The sequence below is a fragment of the Entelurus aequoreus genome, linkage group LG16, assembly GCF_033978785.1.
Source record: "Entelurus aequoreus isolate RoL-2023_Sb linkage group LG16, RoL_Eaeq_v1.1, whole genome shotgun sequence".
Lineage (NCBI taxonomy): Eukaryota > Metazoa > Chordata > Actinopteri > Syngnathiformes > Syngnathidae > Entelurus > Entelurus aequoreus.
In genome coordinates, this window is record NC_084746.1 from 45,929,670 (window position 1) to 45,955,257 (window position 25,588).

A 25,588-nucleotide genomic window follows, 5' to 3' on the forward strand; every position below is an offset into this window, starting at 1 on the left:
GCTTTTACCAAAGTCAGCTATCATAAGTGAAGCTTTCAGCACATACACAATGTTGATATCTATAGTTATATTTTGATAAATACGGGGACAAACTCATAACGGCACATGCAACAACAATAAGGCAACAAACATGGATGTAGACACAAAGTTAAATCATAAACAGAAACTTTACCTGAGCAAAAATGATGCATGATTTATATGGGAGAATGTTTATGCCAATTTCCTTGACTCAGAAACACACACACAAAAGTTTGTAGGCCTTTGTGCTTTTTCAAGCTTCCATCTGTTTTGTTGTGTGGAATGACGTCTGGAGGGCCAGATAGTTCGACATGTCTGGCAATGCGACCGACTGATAATCCTAGATCACTCGACAAATGTTTTAGGAATAGATTCCATTGCATAGTTAGATTTGTTGCTTGTATCTGCTTTAAGTGGTAAGATGTAGGCCTCTTATGTACTCCCGATATTTTGCAGTGTTTTTGCTTGTTCTTTTTTTTATAAAATAAATTTTATTATTGCCGTTAGCGAAGAAAACTCCATAAATTAGCCGCTCCGTCTTATAAGCTGCAAGGTTCAAAGTTTAGGAAAAAAGTAGTGCCTTATAGAATCTAAAAGACTAAATTATTTCAGAATATTTTAGCTATTTATTAGAATGTACATTAAACAGGAGTGCTTCAACTTTGATTGATTTATTGATCAAAGATTGAAGAAAATGTATCTGTACTCGGCTAGTTAGCCTTCCAGAAGATACATATTGATCTAACATCAATTTAAAAAGTAATTGATTTTATCGATAATACAAAATTGAACATTAGATTTAAGAACAGCATATTTTATATGAAGTTGTTTTTAGGACTTTTTAAATAAAGACGGTTAACATTGCGTGAAAAGCTTCAAGATGGTGCTCACCGGGAAGCGACGTCTCGTAGGTCTGAGTCTAACTTTTGTTTCTTAATCTTACCTTCTTGTAAAAATCTTGATCGACATACTCTGAGAAGTTTTTTGATCGGGCTACCTTAATAAAACTGAGAGAGCGCAGCATTTTCAGATTTTTTTAATCCAACCCACGCTGGAGTCCTTCTCTGCTAGCCCAAGGCTCCGACAACTGCAGACAATACGCCAAAACGAAAGCGCTGCAGACGGGGAGGCGCTAACCATAGATTTGGGCGCATTGTTAGCAAGGGAAGGTTCTCTTTTGTTATATTACCCCAGATTTCCACTGGATTTGAAACAACCGCGGAACGACACCTGCACACGGCAGACTCTTTCCGTTTTTATTCAAGTCAATGTGTCAGTTTCCACCTCCTGCAGAACATCACTGACAATATTAAAACCAGTTCCTCATTCTCTTTTATTACATACATTGTTAGATCAATCGTTACACTCCTAGAAAATGTAATAACGCGCTTATTGTGACCAAAATTATCATTAATTTCACGGTTTTGTTGAATGTGCTCAAAAAGTTCCTACACACACGACAGTATTTGATCCAGGTTTTATGAAAAAAAATTATAAAATAGTTTGACACACAGTATACTGTAAACCCCAGACTAAGCCGCTACTGTTTCCCTGCACTTTGAACCCTGTGGCTTATAAAACGGCACTGCTAAGTTATGTTTTTTTTTTAGCTAATGGTCATATTGTGTCGTGTTCAATAGTTTTCATTAAACCTAAGCAGAAGACTGAAATCGTTTTATTGTTTGTGCTATGGCGCCATCTTTTGGACGAGTTTGTTCACTGCAGTTATTGTGGTTTGAAAATGTACTTCCTGTTTTGATGCCTTAAACCAGAAGTAAAATGGTCCATAGCGTTTCTGCTCAAAAGCATTCTTCATTCATCACTGCAGGCAATGTTTGTAAGTTTTACAAATTTTGCTGAAACAATTCATACTTACTAAACTGTCCCATGTGTGATGTCTTAAGGAGTGTGTTCATGCATATTTGTACACGCTATTGTAATGCAATGAAGTTAGCATCGTTGGCATTAGCTAATATGCTAACATGTTTACGTGTGTCTGTAGGCCTGGGCGATATGCTCTAAAAATAAAATCCCAAATTTTTTTAACAAAGAATTCGATTTACGATTTTTTTTCTTCTACTATTTAAATAATTTATTGAATAAAAATGACGGACAATTTAAAACAAGTTTTTCTTTTACTTGATCACAACTTAGTATATTGAAATGACACTACATCTTATACACTTAGCAAAATTGTAATTTATATATTATTTTTAGAACGGATATAAATTGTACGGGTTACTGTGACCAAATTTATCACAATTATCATTATCGCGGTATTTTTGAATGTGCTCAGAATTTTCAAAAGGTGCTTGTACTGAAATCGTTTAACCAAGTTTTATTGGAAAAAAAAAACAAACACATTCAGAATGATTTCCTTTGAAGAAGAAATATTGTTGTAGATAAGAACACTGTACTTCCACCAAATAAAAAAAAAAAGATGTACATATGAAAACACAAGCATTATAAACAAAGTAATAGTGTAAGATAGCACCTCCTGAGATAAACAGATGTAAGGATTTAGCAAGATGGCACCTGATGGCCATAAGATGTAACTGCACTTAATGTCCATATAAATAAAAATAGTGTTCATATATGAGATCTAGTCTTATACTCTTATACATAGGGCAGCACGGTGGAAGAGGGGTTAGTGTGTGTGTGTCTCACAATACAAAGGTCCTGAGTTCGATCCCCGGGCTCGGAGTCTTTCTGTGTGGAGTTTGCATGTTCTCCCTGTGACTGCGTGGGTTCCCTTTGGATACTTCCTTCCACCTCCAAAGACATGCACCTGGGGATAGGTTGATTGGCAACACTAAATTGTCCCTAGTGTGTGAATGTTGTCTGTCTATCTGTGTTGGCCCTGCCATGAGCTGGCGACTTGTCCAGGGTGTACCCCGCCTTCCGCCCGAGGCTGAGATAGGCTCCAGCACCCCCCGCGACCCCGAAAGGGATAAGCGGTAGAAAAATGGATGGATGGATAGGATCCCTCTGCTTGGATAGAATACCTTTGTTAAGAAAAATGTAGCATTACACATTGCATGCAAATAAACAATCTCCAACATTTTGATCATTAAAGTTCAAACTTCTGTCTTTAATAAAACATTAAATAAAAATGTTTTATACGTTGTATCCAAATAAATTATGAATCTAAACATTGAGAGGACTATAGTTTGTTTTGGTAAGTAGATAAAGTAAATGCAGCCTTTTTCATTTACACATCTTGGCAGTGTGCAAAGCAATTGCTTTAGTGATCGCTCAACACACGTGCTTCTTTCTCATCATACATGGCATCTTCATTCATACCTTGTGTAAATGATTCCACCATAGTAAGGCTGCAGCTAACGATTATTTTTCTATCGATTAATCTATAGATTATTTTTTCGATTAATCGGTTAATCTATAGATTATTTTTTTCGATTAATCTATAGATTATTTTTCCTTTTACCGATTATTTTTTTATTCAAAATGAAGATGAAAAAATAAATGTAGGCCCGTTTTTTCAAAAGGCATGGCTTTTATTTACAAAAAAAAAAGAAGTATGGCCACCCAGTCAACATTGACAACAACATGACTAAATATTCTGTAACAATGTAAACATTTAAAACTTTTAAAATTTAACAAAATTAAAAGTAGCTTATTTGCTTTTTAATGTGCAAATATAAGAGTCAACATCCAGTGCAAATCTTAATATTCTGCAATAGTATAAGCATTTCAAAAGTAAAAGTATTGCTTATTTTGCTTTAAAATGTGCAAAAATAAAGATAAACATCCAATACAAAAAAGTGCAAAACGAAATATTCTGTAACAACAGTGTAAACATTTCAACAAAAGTGAAAGTATTGCTTATTTGCTAAAATGTGCAAAAATAAAGATAAACATCCAATACAAAAAAGTGCCAATCTAAATATTCTGGAGCACTGTAAACATTAAGTATTGCTTTTAAAATGTGCAAAATAAACATCCAGTCCAACACAGTACACAATAACCAATTCTACTCATTCCAGTGAGTGTCTAACAGTTGTAATGAAGAAAGGTTAGCATGTCTACATGCTTTGGTTCTTTTCTTATTTACAATATTCCCAGCAGCTGAAAATAGGCGCTCAGAAGGGGTCGATGTGGCTGGAACTGAGAGCTAATTAGCCTTCACCTCAAGCCAGGATTGCGAGTGAGCTGAGCTGCAGTTTAAGTTTCTAGAAGGTCAACGGGCTCATAGTGATGTTACTAGTAGTTGACTGGGAGGTGTTTATTATCATTTGGGGAGAGTCCGCTGCCTGATGCTCACCTGCTAAACACCTATCTGCTCCACGCTGAAGCGCTGACTACATGCGCTCTGAATACGCACTGCTGATTGGCTGATAATGCTTCGTGTGTACCAATCAGATGGTTGTGTGGGTGGGACAATGCTGCGTGCTGAGACAGAGGCAGACGGAGCAAAGCAGCTTGCTAAGACTTTAGCTTAGAAACTCGTTCGGTACACCCCCGTACCGAACCGAAAGCCCCGTACCGAAACGGTTCAATACAAAACACGTACCGTTACACCCCTAGCAGATACAAATGACACATTCATGTTTTTGTGTAATGATGACAACGTATGCTCGCGCGGACGATTGACTAGTTGATGGTTTTCTTTCAAATGTTCGTTCATAGCCGTTGTGCTGCTATGATAGGCCATTTCCGCTCGACACAGTGTGCATACAACAACATTATTAGGCCGTTTATTGAAATACTCCCACACTTTTGACCACTTTTGGCATGCTTTTCCCCCCTCGCTCGCACCGCTCGCATCGTCTTCTTTGATCGTCTGCTTTGCGCTTCGCCATGACGGTAGTGTGACGTCATTATGCGACGCGTCGACGCACAAAAACGGCGTCGACGTATTTACGTAACCGATGACGTCGACTACGTCGACGCGTCGTTTCAGCCTTACACCATAGTAAAGTAATTTTTTTTTTTTGCCTGTAGTTTTTGTTGCGTCTTGTTCGCCTTCTTAAGAGTTGTATTTCCCGCACTCGGCTGGTTTCAGATGCTGCAATAAGTTGTGCTGATCCCTTTTTGAAACAAACTTTTGCCTGTTGTCACAAAACCAAAGTACTGTCCACTATTTTCTTCCAAGCAAACGTCTCACTCTCGGTAGCATTAGCATCAGCCATGTTTTGCTAAGTTAAGGAAGTAATGGGACGGCGCAAGGTACAGAAGCTCTTGAGGGGCAAGAAGTAGAGGAGGAAAACATTGTTTAATATTTTTTTAAATCATCTGCAACAAAAAACTTGAATATATCGATAAAATCGATAGCGCCCAGGCCTATGTGTCTGTTAGTATTATTAACTTACAACAGCATTCTTTTTGTATAATTTCAGTTTCACAAATTACCCAGTAAATTTACCAAAACGTCCACGTGGAGTTACGTATTGAGTCTGTCATAGGGCATTTTTTCTTCGGAAAGGCTACATGGCGCCTATTACCCATTGAAACTAGAGCTAGCTTGACCACCACGCGTATTCATTGGGCGGGGACGTGAGCCAAACCTGACGTCTGTAACATCCCAGCAATTGGAAGTGAAACTGGAGGGTTTGTTTTTGATTTTCCTATATCGCTATGTACCCTTTTTTGTTCGTATGGATATGAAATGGTCTTAAATTATATTCATTATGGTCTTTAAAAAAAGTCATAAATTTCACTTGTTGAAACCTGCAGAGTCTCTGGTAAAGCTGGTTGCTTTAAGGGGAATTGCACTTTTGTTTTGGAATTTTACGTATTGTTCACAATCATTATGAGAGACAAGAAGACAAATGTTGTTTTTGCTTCCTAACATAAAAATCGTCTCGTTCTAGGTGGCTAACAATGCAGCTAATGGGAGCAATCAATTCTACCTCCAAATCACTTTAAAAATGCATTAAAAAAAATTAAAATCATTTATGTTCCATAACTAAGCTGGAGTGACATTGTTATTGTAAGAGCGAAAACTAAGGAACTCTCTTTTTTTTTCTAGCGTAATAACACATCGACCTGCTACGGACTTAGCCGCAAAAGCTAACCACGTCAAGAGATAAGCTAACTTCTACAACAACACGAAACGCGTTTGAGTTTGTAATGCTCAATGCTGCGATACGACACCAGTCTGTACTCAATGAAAAACATGAACACTCATATTCCAGTATATGTAAAGTATTAGCCCACATTTCATCATTCGTTTGTACACAGCTGAGCTAGCCAGACAGCGTATGTACTGCACTTGTACTAACACGCATTGCGTGCTGCGTTTATCATGATCAATATTAAAGTGACTCATTCGATGGACAGTTGTTCGTCTGGTCCAGCTGTCCGGGGACGATTCCTGTTAATTTTGGGTAAGCAATCCATTTGTGTCAAAGTAACTTGGCTCCAAGTTCCATATTTATAGCGTCAAAATCACTTTCACACCCTGTCCCGGCTTTTTTCTTGTGTCAATGTCTCACTCTTCCTTCGCGCTCGCTTCTATAAGCATCAGTATATTTAGCTTCAAAAGTATAAGGTTGTAAATCCTCATTTGTCCAAAAATAGTCGTTTTCGGTGTCTCTTACCAAGTCTGCCATGATTAGAGGGGAGTGTGGCTACTCCTCTGAGCTTACACAAGAATGGAACTAGATCTTAGTTGAAGTAAGTGGTCAGTAGATGACGTTAATTTCCCCACCACTTGACACAAACTGCACTGCGTGCTAATAACTACGAGGGTCGGAAGGAATATTGAACAACAAATCAATGATTGAAGGTGCAAACTTGCCATTCAACTAATACCCCGTTTGTTGACAAGAACATACAGCTATGGACACACATTCAATCTATTTATTAAGCAGAGGTAACACAAACTAGTGAAAGGTTCATAAGAGCTGCCGTCAGTCGACAAACTGCCGCTGCGAGCCTGCTAAGCTAACAAAATCTGACGGCAATAGGCACCGCCTTTTAAGAGGCACACTGCTGTCATATGTATATGAAACTGATCTTAACTGCATTATGCCAGATATTTCAAGTTTATTTTTAAGTAACACATTATTTCCCTAGGAATTAATTACATGTATTAAAAAGTTAGTTATTCAATTACATTTTTGGTAAAGTAACTAGTAGCTATAATTAATGAGTTTTTAAAGGTAATTTTCATAACACAGCCGGTCACACAACATCATGAAACAGGTGGCAGGTTGGTGTTCCTGGCTAAAATATTTGTGTGTGTATGTCCGATACTAGTGTTTAGTCAATTATTTTCATGACGCTGCTGAAGTTTAGACATGTCGTCTTAAACCAGGGCGCTTTATTTCACATTTAGTTATTTTGTGTTTTTGTTAGCTAAAGAATTGAGCATAGCTATTTTTTTTTTAAAGAAGATTGGGGATTATATTTGATTTTTGTTACATTATTTTCAAAGCTTTTTCTTTATTATCTCGAAGCACCTCTTAAGTTAGGATCCTATTATTCAAAACCTGCTTTTCTTACTTGTTGGTACTTGTTTTGTGTATTTGGGATCCCCATCATTCCCAAAACTTTAAAATCAAAGCATGGTGGAGATATTTAGTTATCGTCATCGTCATTTATTTTTATTCCTTTCATGAAAATGCATATATACAAGCCATATACAGTTGACACTTTCATTGTTTTTTTGTTTCTTATACATTTCTGTTGACATTTATGTCAACAGATATTTCCATTTATGGGTTAGTTTATGGACCCTGCGATGAGGTGGCGACTTGTCCAGGGTGTACCCCGCCTTCCGCCCTAGTGCAGCTGGGATAGGCTCCAGCGACCCCGAAAGGGACAAGCGGTAGAAAATTGATGGTTGGATGGGTTAGTTTATGGGCCAAACTATATCAGGATATGAGTTCTGTTTTCAACAGATATTTCCATTTATGGGTTAGTTTATGGGCCCTGCGATGAGGTGGCGACTTGTCCAGGGTGTACCCCGCCTTCCGCCCTAGTGCAGCTGGGATAGGCTCCAGCAGCCCCCGCGACCCCGAAAGGGACAAGCGGTAGAAAATTGATGGTTGGATGGGTTAGTTTATGGGCTAAACTATATCAGGATATGAGTTTTGTTTGGTCTATATCGCCCAGCCCTACACTCGTGTTAGCGACAGTGTAGCACAGTTCTGTGTTTAATTGAGCATTACAGTATGCTTTATGATGGCATTTTGTGCGTGTATTAGTGCACATGTGTACCTTTTTTGAGTGGTAATAATGACATTGTGATATTTAAGACATTTCATATTTCTACAAAAAAGGTTCTGTATTACAAAAAAAAAAATCTGTGCTTTTTTTTTATATTTAGTAATACGCTAATAGGTATAGCTCGGTTGGTAGAGTGGCCGTGCCAGCCACTTGAGGGTTCCAGGTTCGATCGCCGCTTCCGCCATCCTAGTCACTGCCGTTGTGTCCTTGGGCAAGACACTTTACCCACCTGCTCCCAGTGTCACCCACACTGGTTTAAATGTAACTTAGATATTGGGTTTCACTATGTAAAAGCGCTTTGAGTCACTAGAGAACACGCTATATAAATATAATTCACTTCACTACTAAAAAAAGCTAAGCATACAGCACTGCTTAATAGCGTTTTATTTGGCCAAAGACTTATATATCCTGTGAGCAGTACAAGAAATGTCTACCTTTGTGTGTGACTTTCGTGCATCTAATTTTTTCATTTGTTTTAACTTGATGATCACACTCTGCAATGGCATGTTTAGGCCCAATACACCCCCTCAGTCACTACCAATAGCCCTCACCCACTAACACTACACCCTCGAAATGAAGTAAAAAGGGGTAGAGCTTTGTAATCTTCCCCAGGTATTAGGAATCCACTTGCTACGTCACTGCATAGTTTGTTTGGGCACGTAATCGATTACATAGTTACATTTGCACATACGTCTGACCCAGAGTTGTACTGACACCAATATTTTAGTACCAAAATGTGTATTGTCATGTATTTCAATACTTTTTGATACTTTTCAAAATAAACACAGAAAATGTAATTGGCTTCATTTTAACAGAACATTTATGATTAAACGTATGTTTCTTATTGCACCCAAAGAACAATATTAATTACAATTGATATTGTAATCACGATTAATTACACGATTATTCATTAATTTGAAAACATGTGTTGATTGTACCACCAAAGCTCAATTTTAAATATAGTTGAAAAAAAACCTGAATATAAATTAGTAACGAATAAACAAGTAAAATAATAATACATTTAAAATAACAGCAACATTAAAAAGAATACAATTCAGTTTGTTTTTTTATTGGTTTTTATACCTTTTACACTTTTTTGATCAGTATTTTAGGTCAAAACATAATTGTGTAAATTTAATCAGTAAGTGCTTTAAGTAAGTACATTATACTCGTTTAAGGTACATTTTTGAAAGCTTTATTTTGTTAGTGTAGTGCATGTGCTGTTTTTCTCAGCTTGACTAGTAAAAAGGCCAAAAAAAGAGTGAGTATCTCAACTTGCGACCACTGTTTGTAGATTAATGTAACATAGATAGATAGATAGTTCTTTATTGATTCCTTCAGGAGAGTTCCCTCAGGAAAAAACATGGATGATGTCGTTACAACAAAACAAGCAGATGAAATGTGTTATGAGTGTGTGAATTGTTCTTTTTAGCGTTAGCTTTGTAGTTTAGTCGCTGTTTCAAGTGGCCATCAACATTGTTGAGTTCAGGATGGCTGACATTTGTCGAGTGCGTCAAGGATAAATGAGCGCTACCAGACCCATTATTTTCCCAAATAAATGTATTCTCCCCACAATCACATTTCACTTGCATTTATTTCAATTTTACTGATATTAGTTTGCGTTTATCTGCGGATTACGTTTTATTGACCAACTATGTGACTCTCTGCGCGGTTATGTGAACCCAAAAATCATATGCCGTACTACTTCTATTGAGTTTAGTGATTACTGTTTAGGAATAATAGTGCTGTCAAATAAAAAGTAGCAACCATGGCGTGATCCCAAATTTCTAGTAGACATGCTCTTTTTTCACTCATTTGCTCTTCATCTGTTTCACCGTCACAAGCTCCAGAATGTGCATGCACGTTTTTTTAAATTATATTTTCATAATCGTGAAAAGCCATACTCAATATTATAATTTGAATTCGATTAATTGTCCATCCCTAGCTTAGCCCTAATGGGAAGCATTAGTTTTCATCCAGGATGTCTCTGTACATTGCCGCATTCATCCTTCCCTCTATCCTGACTAGTCTCCCAGTTCCTGCCACTGAAAAACATCCCCACAGCATGATGCTGCCCCTACCATGCTTCAATGTAGGGATGGTATTGGTCTGGTGATGAGCGGTGCCTGGTTTTTTTCAAACATGATGCTTGGGATTCACGCCAAAGAGTTAAAACTTTTGTTTTAACACAATCACTGAGTTTAAGATAAGTCACTTTTGTAGTGCAAAAAAGTTAACATGTCAACATGTTTTAAGCTCAGACTTGCCCATGGCGTTAGCTGCCAAAATAGACTTTTGCCTTGTTTGTGGTTGTTGGCTCTCTACATTCAAAGGTTGCTTTCTAGTTACGCGTGCTGCATGATTGTTATAGTTACTATTGTGAAATACCAGCTATGTTTGACACTACACCCATTTCATAACTTTTTACAGCTTCTCTCTTTTTCTTTTGGTTCTTTGCTCTTTTCTCCCCTTGTCATTTCTTGAACCATCACTTTCCATCAGCACTTCACTGTTCACAGCATTTACAACATGACCCACAGCACCTCTCTTGTGTGCTTTTGCAAGTAGTCGTGTGGGAACGGTGTCTGAATATTTTAAAGTTTTGGGCATTTCATATGTCCTGGATTTTATTTTATTTTACAGTAACTCCATTGTGAAGTCTAGGCATGGGCCGTATACTTGTTTTAGGTTTACTGCGGTATGAAAACAACAAAACCACAAACATGTTCCTTTGTACCTGTTTTTGTGGTATTATACATGATAGAGAGTGGAAGTTAGAAATCCTTCATGTTTCTTATGGCAGTGTAAAATACTGTGGCCCCTCCCCCTTGCACACTCCTCTGCAACATGTATGGTGGATGAAGGAGTCAAGTCCCATAAACTTTTCTGTCCGTCTAAAATGACTAAATCTGCTTTTTCAGAATACTTGAGCTGCTTTAAAAATACAAATGGCCACAGCTTGGAAGAAAAATCTTCCAACATGCTATATACTTCCGGACATCAAGAAAAGGCAATACATCTATGAGAGCACCACCTATTGTTATATGCTAAATTTGAGAAAAAATTAATGCTGTTTGACCGTACCTTTTTCATCTGGAATTGGGGATGGAAGTACAAAATTGTTCCTAAGGAAGATTTGGCATGCTAAAGTGGCTACCACCAGCTAGCCAACATGTTTTATGCTCTACTACTTTTATTTTTTTGTATTATTACTGAGAAGTGTATTTTTATGAATTGTTTTAAACCATTTAGTGATTGCCTTTATTTGTCAGTTTTTTAATGTTGTAGGTTGCAGAACTATACTTTATTTCTTTAGAACAAATTAATTAAATTTTTTGAGAGCGCACACATCATTTCCTATCCTTTTCCCGCCCCCCAGTCAAGCCATTGGCTAGAACCGTAGGCGTTCGTGACGACACTGACTTGACTTGACTCATTGAAAATAAATATATTTGACATGTTTGCTTCTTTTCTTTATAAAACATTTCTGGGCATATATGTTGTTTTAAAAATGTGAAAATACTGGAAACATATCAGATTCATAGAATGTGTTTTTTATATTTTAAGATTGATGTGCCTTTGGCTATTCTCATTCTTAAGGTTATTGTTATTCTCATGGCAAGAGTTTCCCCTAAACTGCCAAGATACCTGTGGTGGTGGGGGGGTTGTTACCATGATGTCTTTGAGTAATTTGCATAATTAGCCATGATTTTCTTTAAAAAGGCTAAAAAAAATTGTACATACATTTAAAACAAATTGGTTATTAATTAGTATTACTTTTTTTTTTTTAAATCATTTTTTGAGATTTTGAGCGTTTACACAATTTTAATGAGTTTTTTTTTAATACAACTAGCAACAAATCTTCTCGTGTTATAAAATGTACTTGTGTTTAGAGACTCTACTTCTGTCCCCTCGATGTCCCTGACGAAAAAAGAGAGCCGTAGCGAACATGATGATACACTTGCTTAGCACTGTTGCTCCAATTGGACTTTTTCTTCTTAATATTTGCACATTTTGTAGATCCGCGGGTATATCTTCAATATATATAAAAATCACGTCCCCATCGCAGACATACTCACAACGCTCCAGACAATGGCGTGTTTTGTTTACATCCGGTTTCCGGTATATAAAATACAAAAACCTTATTTTTAAGGTGTGGCGGTGCGCCACATTCAATTACATTAAGGGGAAACCCTGAATTGTCTTAGAAGAAGTTAGTCCTCTCATGCGAGTAGTTTTCATCAGTCCATGCTCATAGACTTTAGCTTCCTAGACAATATGGCCTCAAAATTAAATGGATTTGTTTTAGATTGTTTTTCTTTCTTTTTAAAGAAACTGATGAATACAAATGACAAGGATCATTCAAAACAAGTTTAACTTATTTGATTAAAAACTAGTAGTTTGAAAGGAGACAATGTCACAACTTACAGGGATAAATGGCATGAATAAACGCTGCATCTTACCAATTTAAAGCGCTTCCTCTGGGAGGCAAAGCTATAATAAAGTCTAATACTCAGGCATGTGTTTTTACCATCTATATTCGGAAAGCCTTCTTTTTTATCTCTGTAAAAATATAAAAAAATATTTTTAGTTTTTTTCGACCCACAATGTCCGTCTCTTTGCCATACCTGCCATTTCCCGTAATGAGTACGGTTTTTGATAATCCAGTAAAATGAACTATGGTTTTCCATAAATAATGATTCACTTAAAAATGGAAGCTACGTAGCGAAGGAAACATACGGGAAACATCAATGATAATTGGTTGGTTTACGTGTAAGACAATCCATGATTGGTTGGTTGGTTTACTATGATGAGTCACGATTGGTTAAGATTAGGGCAAAACATTACGGACAGGCCAATCAGACGCAAGATAGGGTGGGTCATCGAACCAGTAAGGGAAATCCCAACAGACGTGCACATCCCATATGACGACGAGAGAGTCAGAGAAGAGGGAATATTCAAGCGGGCCATTTATATATTAAAAAAACTAGTGGAAAAAAGCAGAGGGATTCTCATTCTTTAGATTTTTCTTTTAGTGATGTAGACAATGTCCAGTAAACCCACAATGTGTCTACTTGGCTGGATGAAACAATGCCCAACACATTAATTTTAGTTGTTTACCATATGAGCCCAAATTAAAACTGCTCTCGACATGGAAGACGTGGAATACATATTTAAGAACACACACGATCGTGGCAGACGTGACTTTTGCTACAGTACAGCCTGTCTAAATGCTACATTTAATTTTCATTGGTGTTTTTAGAACAAGACAGTAGCTGACATTTGAATTATTTCTACTGTTTATATTTTGACATTGAACAGTTGAATCATTTTGAAACAAACAACGTGACTGCAAGATACTGTGTTATTTCATGCTATAAATTACAAATGGCTGATCAGATAAAGGAAGTTAGCTAATAGCTAATAGAATAAACATTGTTTGTACTCTTTATGATGTTTGCATTTGGAGCAGTTAGAAGTGGAGAGGGAGTCAAAGAGACAAAAATTGGCTATGTAATCCAAAGCAGAATCCACTAAAGCAGAAACAAAAAGGAAAATGCAAGCTGCTAAGAAATTTGTCAGGAAGGCTCATGTCAGAGCCATTAAAGCAAAAATGTCAAAGTGATGTGTGAATGAACCAAAGTAATGTGTAAATAATGTAAATAACTACATGAACAATCTGTGGCTGTGAAGTAAAGTTGTAAATACTGTACAGAGCAGGCTGCACCCCACCAGGGCAACGCCCTGGACCTGGCTGGGGACCTGCGGCCCTCAGACCCCCAGCCTATTTTCAGTCTTTTTCATTAAGTTCAAATCACATGCCTGAATATTGAGAGGGGGATTTAGTTTCGGAAAGTGAGTGAGCCCAGGCTTTTCCATTGTATTAATGGGCATTGGGCACCACATTTTAATGATGTCCATTGTGCTCCTTGTCATACATGGTAAATTGGTAAACTTTTACCACAGTAAGCTGCTTTTTGGCTGGAGATTTGTTGTTTCCTTCCTTTTTGCCTCAAAGCATTGCTTTCCCCCAACTTAGCTGGATGCCTCTGTTTTAGATGCTGGGATATGTTTGTTGTTCTACTGCCTTTTTTTAACCAACTTTTCAGTATGCAATCACTTGGTCTATTTCTATTACTGCAAATCCAATGCTATTATTTTCTTTGGAACAAAGGTCTTGCTCTTATTAGGCATTAACAGGTGCCATGTTGTTGCTATGCGTGTTGTTTGCTAACAAAATGCCTGGGAGTGGGGAAACTACAGAAGCTCCTCAGGTCAGAGTATCCCAGAACAAGAGGTGAAAAACATTAAAAGAAAAAATGTTTTAACTGACTGCAACAAAAAACTTGAGTTTGATCAAATCAATAGTGCCCAGGCCTACCGTCAACGTAACACAGCTGCTTATACGTTTATTCAGATACACGCCTTACGTTGTTTATTCACTTTCATCCCAACTTCTGCATAACTATCGCAGCAGCAGAAAATGTAAACACACTCTCCCTCCAAAAGTCAACTGCTGTGTGTGACAAAAGCAGCATGATGCTGTTGTGTCAATACCCCACTTGCTGGTGGCTCACTGCCAAGCCCTCAGCTGCAGCAACAGCTTTAAGATGTCTGTGGCATGCAAAATAGACAACGTGAATGTGACGTCATGTAATTTATCATGTAAGCTGATAAAAGGGTTATCCATATGTTTAAAGACATGATATCTTTTAGCTCTATCCGTTTTTCTTTATTCTGTCTCATACAAAAAACACGTTCTGTGGGTGGCCTGCACATCATCAATTGGACACCTTTGCTCGACTTAATGTTATTTGTGCTTAAAGTGTCAAACATGTATATTAAATGACAAAATATACAAATAGTGTTATCTCAAGGGTTTTTTTCCCCCCAACTTGTTCTTTTGAAGTTTTTTTTGCTGTGATGTGGGTTCAGATCAAGTAGATGTCATTGTGATTTGTGAAACCCATTGATGCAATTGTGATAAAGGCTAATATAATAAAATTGTGATTCATTGATTTACTGCAACTATTGTACTGACATTTGAGTCCTTCAGTGCGCAATTCAATTTTTGTTTCTCCTGCCAAGAAAGTATATTTTGTGGCTATTTATTTTAGTTATTAAAAAAATACAACTTGATTAAAAGATTTAAGCATGTGTATTATAAGTAATTTTTGAGCACATTCAACGATACCACTATAATTATAATTTTGGTGACTAACTTTTTATAGCCATTCTAGCCCCCCCACCTACCCCTTAACAACCTATTTTATCAATTTTGTTTATGATTTTTATTCAAGTGCAACTCTGCTTGCAGAGTATATTTTATTTGTATTTGTTTGTTTTATTTAACTTGGTATTTAAAAGTTTACATTTCAATTACAATGTTTGAAATGTACGAGAAACACAAGTTGATTGCATTTGAAAAAGTATACTTCCATTATTATTGTTATTATATCAGCTGTTAATTAGGTCTAAAAAAATATAATGGCAATATTGTTTATCGGCCATAATTTGTAGTTCAATATTCCGTCGAGCAAAATTGTAGCTGTGATTGTGACTGAAATTTGATTAATTTTACATTCCTGCTATGTTCATGGCAGTGCATTTATGAACCTTAAACTTACACCGGCTTACTAGAAATAAGACACTTTTTTTTTAAGATTGAGTTTATGCAATGTTTAAACTAAAATAAAGATTAAACGATTACTCTGGGAAAAGTTTCAACCCTATTTCTTGTACAGGTCTTGTATTGGATCCCATTAGATGCAAGTTGTCTATTATGTGCTGCTTCCTGCACAAACTTGAGCCCCTGTCTCTGTCCTTCAGGAGCACCATTTACAGCGGGCCATCTCGGCACAGCAGGTCTATGGCGAAAAGAGGGACAATATGGTCATCCCCGTCCCGGAGGCGGAGAGCAACATCACCTACTACGACTCACTCTACCCTGGAGATTACAAGATGCCAAAGCAGCTCATTCACCTACAGCGTAAGTGGGTGACAAGGGTGAGGTGCTGACCCAACTTTGTCATCACAAATTTTTTAATAGATTTTTTTTTTTTTTTTTTACACTCTTTGCTCTTTACAGTTTTTCAGAATGTGATGGTCTGAAACTTTTAGTAATTAATACACTGCATGGATTTTAAATTGGGTATTGTCTTCAAAGGCTGGGCGGTATGAAAACTGTACGATAGAAGTTTGTTATATTGGTCAATATCGATAATTGTTTTTTTTTTTTATGACCAATGGAAAATATGGACCAAGAGAAAATATTAAAAGTTAAAATTTTTATTTTAAATGTAACCTTCCACTGATTGTAATCCCCAGCTATCAAGGCAGAAAGGGAAGGTAATGTCAACAAACACCTCTTTAAATTAGGTGCAATCATTTACATAATGAATATGTAAGAAATGCTTATTAAAGTGTAACAAAATAGTCCAAAGTGTGAAAATGTAAACAGAGAAACCTGAGAACAATTTTTTTTTGCAGGTTTACTGTAGAAAGTTACATGGTCTGTGTAACATTTAATTTCGTCTTAAGTTTGGCGTCATCTCCCCTCTCTAAACACTACACTAAATTGTAAATTGTTTTACACTATAAGTTTACATTGTTACTTTAAAGACATCAACTCTAAGTTATTATTTTAAATATTTGCTTGAAACAGATGTCCTTGAACAATTTGCACTTAGAAATACTTGTTTGTAATAAAATATGATTAGAACATGTTAGCATTGTTTGTTTTTTCAATTACAGTAAGCTTGATATTCTAAACATTCCTTACACTTAAATTTTACACACTATGGCATTTTTACCGAGCTTTTTTTGTGTGCATACACTGCAATATAGTAGTATGTGTATATGTGTGAGTGAGTGAGTGAGTGTGCATACATTTTTTTGCTGGCTGAAATATTGTGTAATTGGTTTCATAACATGTTCTGGTCGAGTCTTCAAAACACATTCGAAATGATTTCCTTTGGGTTACCCACATATGCGGTCCTCTCCAAGGTTTCTCATAGTCATTCACATTGACGTCCCACTGGGGTGAGTTTTCCTTGCCCGTATGTGGGCTCTGTACCGAGGATGTCGTTGTGGCTTGTACAACCCTTTGAGACACTTGTGATTTAGGGCTATATAAATAAACATTGACTGATTGTAGAGATAAAAACAGTGTTTCATGGACCTCAAGTAGAAATTGAATGTGCATATAAAATAACACATGCATTATAAACAAAGTAATATGGTAGGGAAAAAACAAATACATTTTTTAAAAAATTGAAAATATTGAGATATACTGTATGTATTTGTTTGTTCATTTATTTTCAGGGCTGTATGGTGTGGCAAATGTGCCTAAAAATAAACAGTGCGACTTAAAGGTTTTCAACACCTAAAATAAATCCATCCAAATTTGATCAGAGTAAAATTTTCGCCCATCTGCATAGCATGTTTCAAATTAAACTTAAACCATAACCAAATGGACAAGTGATTGATGCGGAAGTGTCACTGATCACTTTGCGCGCTGAGAGCTGTGTGTGTTTCCTTCCCTCTTGTGCCATGCACAGAGGGGGCAGGGCTGGAGCCCCTAGCTCACACACTTAGTCTTCCTACACGGAAGAAACAAAGTCTTAGTTTGAGGAACAGATCAGTAAAAGACAGTTGTTGTTTTTTCACCACCTTAAAACTTGACACAAACTTCACTGCATGCTAGTAACTACGAGGGTCGGAGGGAATATTGAACAACTAATCAATGATTGAAGTGACAAATAATGATTGAAGTGACAAATTTACCTTTTTAACAATGCCCTGTTTGTTGACAAGAACATAGTCATGGAAGCACATTCAATCTTTTAAGCAGAGGTAACACAAACCAGTGAAATATTCAAAAGAGCTGCTGTCAGAGCCACAAACTGCCGCTGCTAGCCTGCTAAGCTAATAAAAATGGCTCACAATAAAATGTCCGTGGGACTCAGACCGAGCGTTGACGCCAGTAGGCAACAGGCACCACAGGCACACACACACAAGGGGTCTGAAATAAATTTGATATTCAAATAATTTTGCGATTATTTTTAATGATTCTTAATCTATTGAAAAAAAATTGATTTTGTTTTTTTTATTTATTTATATACATACATATATTAGGGGTGTAACGGTATGCGTATTTGAATTGAACCGTTTCGGTACGGGGGCTTCGGTTCGGTCCGGAAGAGTTTCCACACAGACATATTAAGTAGCGTACTGCACGTTGTGTAAACAATGCACACTGAGGCACAACACACGGCATGCTAGCAGCTAACGGGCTACGATAGACTGACCATACGTCCTCTTTTCATCGGACATGTCCTCTTTTTTGCGGAGCTGTCCGGGCGGAGTTTCTTAAATGCCTCAAATGTCCGGCATTTTGAGTTAGGGTTGCGTGTATTTTCAATGTACGTTCAAGGTTGAGAAGGGGTTAAAAACAAAACAAATTGTGCACGCAGCAGCATTCGTGAGGGAGGGGCAGAGACAGAGAGTGAGAGAGTTATGATAAACGCGCATGCGTCGCCAGGCTCTGCTTTTTATCCATAGATTTATCAGATTACATTTTTTATTTTCTATAGCAGGGGTGTCAAAAGTGTGCCCCGGAGGCCATTTGCGGCCCACAGCTAATGTTTTAAAGGCCCACGGCACATTCTAAAAATACTATTAAAATAAACAAAAACATAACAAAAGTGAAATAAAAAAGCTTAAAGGTTAAATGTAATTTAGAAAAAGTTGCAATGTTGACTAATAAAACAAAGCTGTTTTTTTTTCTTTCAAACTGTCATTGCTCAAAACATAGTATTGAATCAAAATCAATGTTATTATGAATTATTGACCTATCCAAGGTTCTGATTACTTCACATCAAATATTTCTCTAAGAAAAATATTTTTGGTGGAAGATTTTGCAAATTTGGTAAATAACCCCAAAATTTACATTTTGTTGTTTTCTTACTGTATCGAAAATGAACCGAACCGAACCAAAATTTTTGTGTACCGTTACACCCCATATGCTGGGCCGCCAAAACAATATCAATATGTGTAGCAATAGACGCAATTGATATCAATATAAAATGCGTTCGATAAAACATTCAATATATATTTATATTTTTTGGTTTGAAGAAAACAGAAAAAATCAAGCAAGAATTGTGAAGTCACTCGCGCTCTGGGAACCCAGTAAAACAAGACAAAGCAAGTGTCACTGAGCAATGAGTGACACACTAACAGTCAATTACGTAACAGTATTCACTACAAAGTTTGGTTGCGCCGTCTTTTTGACTTGCTGTGGATTCTCTGCATGTAGTGAGAATAGAAACTGGTATCTTGATATATCATCTTAATAAAATACACTTGTCTTTAGTTGTATTTGTTTTAATGCAGACGGTGTGGTGACATCCTGTCACTTCCAATGTGTTGGTTTTATGAGTTGCTACCCAAGCTATGCTGTGTAGTGTTTGATAGCTTCTACACTACTGCCATCTAGTGTCTCAAAACTGCAACTACCTCCAAATGTACTGCAATTATTTTATTACCTTAGCGGCGCTCATCCTACCTGGCTACCAGACGCCTCCACTGATAAATAGCACCCTTGGTAAGTTAGAAATTGCATTACTGTATTTTCGGCATGCTTAAATAAGTCATAAAAAAGATCAATTATTGGAATCGATCAAAATTAAAAAACATATATTGTTATAGTTTTCAGCCATATAGTCCAGCCCTATGCCCATAACTGCTGTACAATTTTTTTTATTTAGAAAAAGAGAAGTGTTGGATACTTTTCTCGTTGACTTATTTGTATTTGACTTCATAAATGTTTGGGTAGAAATGTATTAAACAAAACCAGTTTTATTTTAAGTTATACAGAAATGTATCACAGTTGTTCATCTATTTTGTGGGGAACTGTAGATAATCATAAAACTGGCACCCTGTGTTATTAAAAAGTATTAATTTAGAATTGAATCGTGTGGTGCCCAAAGAATTACAGCCCTCGCTCACACACAGACGCACACAGTGCTCTCATATGTAACTTATCTCAACGGCATTATGCCAGATATTTGAAGTTTTTTCAAGTAACACATGAATTACTTTCCCTAGTAATTACAAGAGTAATTATGTTAGTAATTCAATTACTTTTTTGGTAAAGTAACTAGTTAATAATTCAATTACTTTTTTGGTAAAGTAACTAGTCACTAAAATTAGTTTTTTTGTTAAGTAATTTTCATAACACAGCCTGTCACACAGCAGCATCATGAAGCAGTTGACAGGTTGATGACTAAGATCATTGTAAAAGTCCTATATTAATGTTAACCTATAAAACACAGTTGTTAGAGGTCAATTATTTCCATGTTGCTGCTGACGTTTAAACATGTCCTCTTAGACCGGGGCACTTAATCTTATATTTTGTTCTTTTGTGTTTTTGTTAGTTGAAGAATTGAGCATAGCTAAATGTTTTTTTTAAAGAAGATTATATTTGACTTTTCTTATATTATTTTCTAGGGGTTTTCTTTTTTCTTATTTCAAAATAACTTAAATTGGGATTCTATTATGCAAAACCTACTTTTCTTACTTGTTGGTACCTGTTTTTGTGTATTTGGGATCTCCCATCAGTCCCAAAAATTTAAAATCAAGGCATGGTGGAGATATTTAGTTACGTCAACGGATATTTCTATTTATGGGTTGGTTTATAAACCAAACTATATTGGGATTTGAGTTTTGATCTATATAGCCCAACCCTACACTTGTGTTACCAACAGTGCTAGCACAGTTAAGGGATGTTCTGGGTTTAATTAAGCGTTGCAGTAGGCCTTTGGATAGCATTGTGTTTATGTATGAGTGCACATGTGTACGTTGTTTGAATGTTAATAGTGAAATTGTGATATTAAAGACATTTCGTATTGCTCCTAAAAAAAATTTGTGCTGCAAAAAAATGTTCTGTGCTACTAATTTTATCTTCTTAGTAGCACTGGTGCTGCTAGTGAAAAAGTGGTACTTAATTAGTACCGGTATACCGTACAACCCTGATATAGATACAGATAGATTAGGGATGTAGCTAGGGCTGTAACAACTAATCGATTAAAATCGATTATAAAAATAGTTGGCGATTAATTTAGTCATCGATTTGTTGGAACTATGCTATGCGCATGCGCAGAGGCATTTTTTTATTTATTTTTTATTTTCTTTTTATAAACTGCAAGATGTACAAACAGCTGAGAAACAATAATCAAAATAAGTATGGTGCCAGTATGCTGTTTTTTCCCCCAATAAAATACTGGAAAGGATAGAAATGTAGTTTGTCTCTTTTATACAATTATTAATAGATTAATCGAAGTAATAATCGACAGATTAATCGATTATCAAATTAATCGTTAGTTGCAGCCGTAGATGTAACGATAAACGGTATAATGATAAACCGCGGTAAAATTCCAGATGTTAGTAATGCCGTTTAAATTTGTAATTACTGAAAAAACTTCATTTATTAATGCATTTCAGGGAACACTGCTTACTTCCTGAATACTGAAACGCGGTAGTGCATGCGTACTGGAGCCATTTGGCTCGTGAAACATGGCGACTTTGCTTTGAAAATGCTCTCTCTGACCTAACGGAGCCAATCGCTTCGTTTCACTTCATTTCAATCGCGTCTACCTTCGTGGAGTCTCTGTGTGCGATTAAGAGCGCAATGCTGTTGGAGGAGAAAAATATTTGATTTTGCAGTTTCATTTTGAACGTGCAACTAGCTAGTTTGTGAACCCGTTCTCAAACAATGGCAATAAAACTATTCTGATTCTGACTGAGAGTTACCATGCAGCAGGCAATGTGTCGGGAACTTTGCCACAACTTGTTTCTAAAGTCTTTAGTATGTTTACTGGTATCATGGTAGCATCATGTAATATAAAAGCTGATACTATTAATGAACAAGAACACAAATATTTGTCTTTAAATATATAGATAACATTTATCTAGAGCATTTTTTTTTAGACATTACAAATTCACACGCCAACACTGTTTTACCAAAAGAATGAATAATCATGATTAATAATCGGGATTTCAATATTGATAAAAAACAATCTTTATTATTTTGCCCATAATGTTGCAGTCCTATGTGTAAGACTGGACCTCACTATGAACACTTTATATCTATATGAACAAAAAGTGCAGTTGTCAAAAGGGACATTTTGCAAAATTTTCACATTTATTTTTATTTATAGTATTGTTTTGTTTCTGTCATATTACTTTGTTTATAATGCTTGTGTTGCTTTCATATTCACATTCAACTTCCTGCTTGAGGTACATATATACAGACCCTTTCGAAAAAAATTTAATATTATGGAAAAGTTTATTTCTTTCCATAATTCCATTTAAAACGTTAAACTTCCATAGATTATAGATTCAGGGCCCACAATTTAAACAATTTTAAGTATTTGTTTATTTGTACATAATTTGGGCTTCCAGCTCAAAAAACCCACAAAAAAAGGACTACAAAAAATTAGAATACTGTGCAGAAATCAGCCCAAATTTTACAGGGCATGAATGTTTTAAACTGAGTGTCACACACTACTCAACTACTTTATGAAAAAGAGAAGAATAATTAATCTGGCAGAGATCCAGGAAGAGTGGAATGAGGCGGGAGTCACAGCTTAAAAAAAACACAACATTCAGACACATCCTGGAGATGTGCTACAACTGTCTGGTTGTTCGGGTCAAACCGCTTCTGAGCCTGAGCCAATGTAGGAAGCGTCTCAACTGGGCCAAGGAGAAGGAGGACTGGACTGTTTGTTGGCCAGTGGTCCAAGGTCTTTTTTCTGATGAAAGTAAAGTGTACCTTTCATTCAGGAATCAAGGTTTGGAGGAAGACGGGTGAGGAACAGAACCTAAGCTGCTTGAGGTCCAGTGTGAAATATCCATAGTCAGTCATGATTTGGGGTGCAATGTCCAGTGCAGGTGTGGGTAAACCCACAACACATCTTATCTGCTTGTGTATTTGTGAATGACATCGTAGATGTAACATTATTATACAAACAGTGGTCACAACTTCAGAGGCGCTCTTTTTTATTTGTATTATTGTTTTCAAAAAAGTATCTTGCGCAAGCATAATGTACTTAAAGCACTTATTGATATGTTTACAAAGTCATTATGCTTTGACCTAAAATACTGGTCAAAATTATATACATATACACGTGTATGTATATGTAAATTTGTTTACAAGGACCCTTTCCAAAAAAATGTATATCATGGAAAAGTGTGTTTATTTCCATAATTCCATTCAAAATGTTAAACTTCCACAGATTATAGATTCAGGGCTCACAACAATTTCAAGTATTTGTTTATTAGTACATAATTTGGGCTTCCAGCTAATAAAACCCACAAAAACAGGAGTGTAAAAAATTTGAATACTGTGAAGAAATCACCATTTACTTCTCATTTTTTTTGCAGGAAAAAAAAGAAATAAGAATCACATCAAATCATTCAAAAAATTGTCTGAATGTGGTGGTTTTTGAAGCTGTGACTCCCGACTCATTCCACTCTTTCTGGATTTCTGCCAGATTCGTTCATCTTCTGTTCGATAATTCGCAGAAGCCCACGGTCAGCTTTTCTGCTGGTGCATCTTCTCCTGCCACATTTTGCCCTTCCACTAGACTTTCCATTGATATGCTTGGACACAGCACTCTGTGAACAGCCAGCCTCCTTAGCTATGAACTTTTGTGGCTTACCCATCCTATGGGGGATATCAATTATGGTCTTCTGGCCAGTTGTCAAGTCTGCAGTCTTCCCCATATTGATCCTGGCTGAGACAATTTTACCAAAGTGAACCAATTTAATGACACCTGAAAAAACCTGTGCAGGTGCTTTGAGTTAAGTAGATTAGTACTGTATGTATTTTATTTTTTTCAAAAATAAAGCAATGAGGAACGTTTTAATGGTATTTGAGCTGTTTTTCAAACGTGTTATAGCCAATTGTACATAAATATTAGGCTATATACAGTGTCCATTAATACAATATATCACTTAAAGTAGGGCTGGGCGATATACTCGATATATCGCGGGTTTGTCTCTGTGCGATATAGAAAATGACTATCGTGATATTCGAGTATACGTTCTCAGGCAGTTGCTTTTAGCTGCGGGGCATTAAACTGCATGCGTTTCTCACTCTTTCCTGTCTCTCCTTCTCACAGAGACATTAAAACAAGCGCACCTTCTTACATACGTCACATACTGTCACGTGAGCAACGTCACACGCTCCCGCGGAGCAGACAGGTAGCAACATGATAACGTTAGCTGTGATGCTAACAGCTAACGGTGTGGTTTGACTGGTAATACGAGAGAAAGAAGGTGCGAATCTGGTAACAAATGGAGGAATAATTAATTCCCAAGAAAAACAGCACTAGGTCCATCGTCTGACGGTGGTTTGGCTTCAAGCGGGAATATATCTTTACATGTTAACATCTCCGTTCGGTGTCACACCAACTAAATGCCGAAGCAACTATTTCCACATCAACACCGTAGGACATATACTATTTGATATGCAGCTAATTTTTATGTGACACGTATTGAAATATCTTGTGTGTCATCATGTTTTAAACTATTGTAGTGGCTTTCTGTACAAAAAGTGCACTTTAATTTAGTGTTGTTTTGATAAGTCATCTTAGTGACACCGTGCACAAAAGTGCACTAATAACTTGTTTTAAAATGTCTCTGACAATCTTGCACTTTCGGTTTTGGAAATGACATGAATGTTTGTGCCACTGCTTAATAACTGTTTAATAAATACAGTTTTGGTAAATTGACTTAGTTGTGATTTCCCTCTCTGCATGAAAGTTTAAAATGAGCATATATTAATGCAGTATTAACAAGAATGTTTTAATGTAGACACATAGAATCATCATACTGGTATGATTATATGTATCAAGTGTTCATTCAAGGCTAAGGCAAAATATCAAGATATATATGGTGTATCGCGATGTGGCCTAAAAATATTGAGGTATTAAAAAAAAGGCAATATCGCCCAGCCCTAATATGTACTGTGTATTTGGGTATATATATATATATATATATATAATGTGTGTGTGTGTGTGTGTGCACATTTTTCATTGACATCGATTGTCTATTGCGATATATGCTGCTATCATTTTATTGGCCCAGCCCTTATTGTCTTCCAAATGGAAAGGTTGCAAATTTGTCTGTTTCTTGCCTCCAGCTTTCAGCCTGGACACGGAGCAGCCGGACTACGACCTGGACTCGGACGACGACGCCTTTATCACCAAGTTAAAAAAGAAGATGGAGATCAGCCTCTTGCAGTTTGAGGAGATGATTGACCGGCTCGAGAAAGGCAGTGGACAGCAGGTTGGTGTCTTTCAGCAAAAATGCA

At 36.6% G+C, this 25,588-nt stretch overlaps 1 protein-coding gene across 3 annotated transcripts in view; it reads left to right on the forward strand.

Annotated features, from left to right (window-relative positions):
- The window catches only part of LOC133631078 (enhancer of polycomb homolog 1-like), a 67,279-nt gene that overhangs the window by 28,942 nt on the left and 12,749 nt on the right, over nt 1–25,588 (forward strand). For all 3 annotated transcript variants that reach the window (XM_062023112.1, XM_062023110.1, XM_062023111.1), the window contains 2 exons: nt 16,042–16,201; nt 25,418–25,563. In XM_062023112.1, coding sequence (XP_061879096.1) covers nt 16,102–16,201; nt 25,418–25,563 — 246 coding nt within the window. In that variant the 5' untranslated portion in view covers nt 16,042–16,101. The remainder of the gene's footprint in view (nt 1–16,041; nt 16,202–25,417; nt 25,564–25,588) is intronic.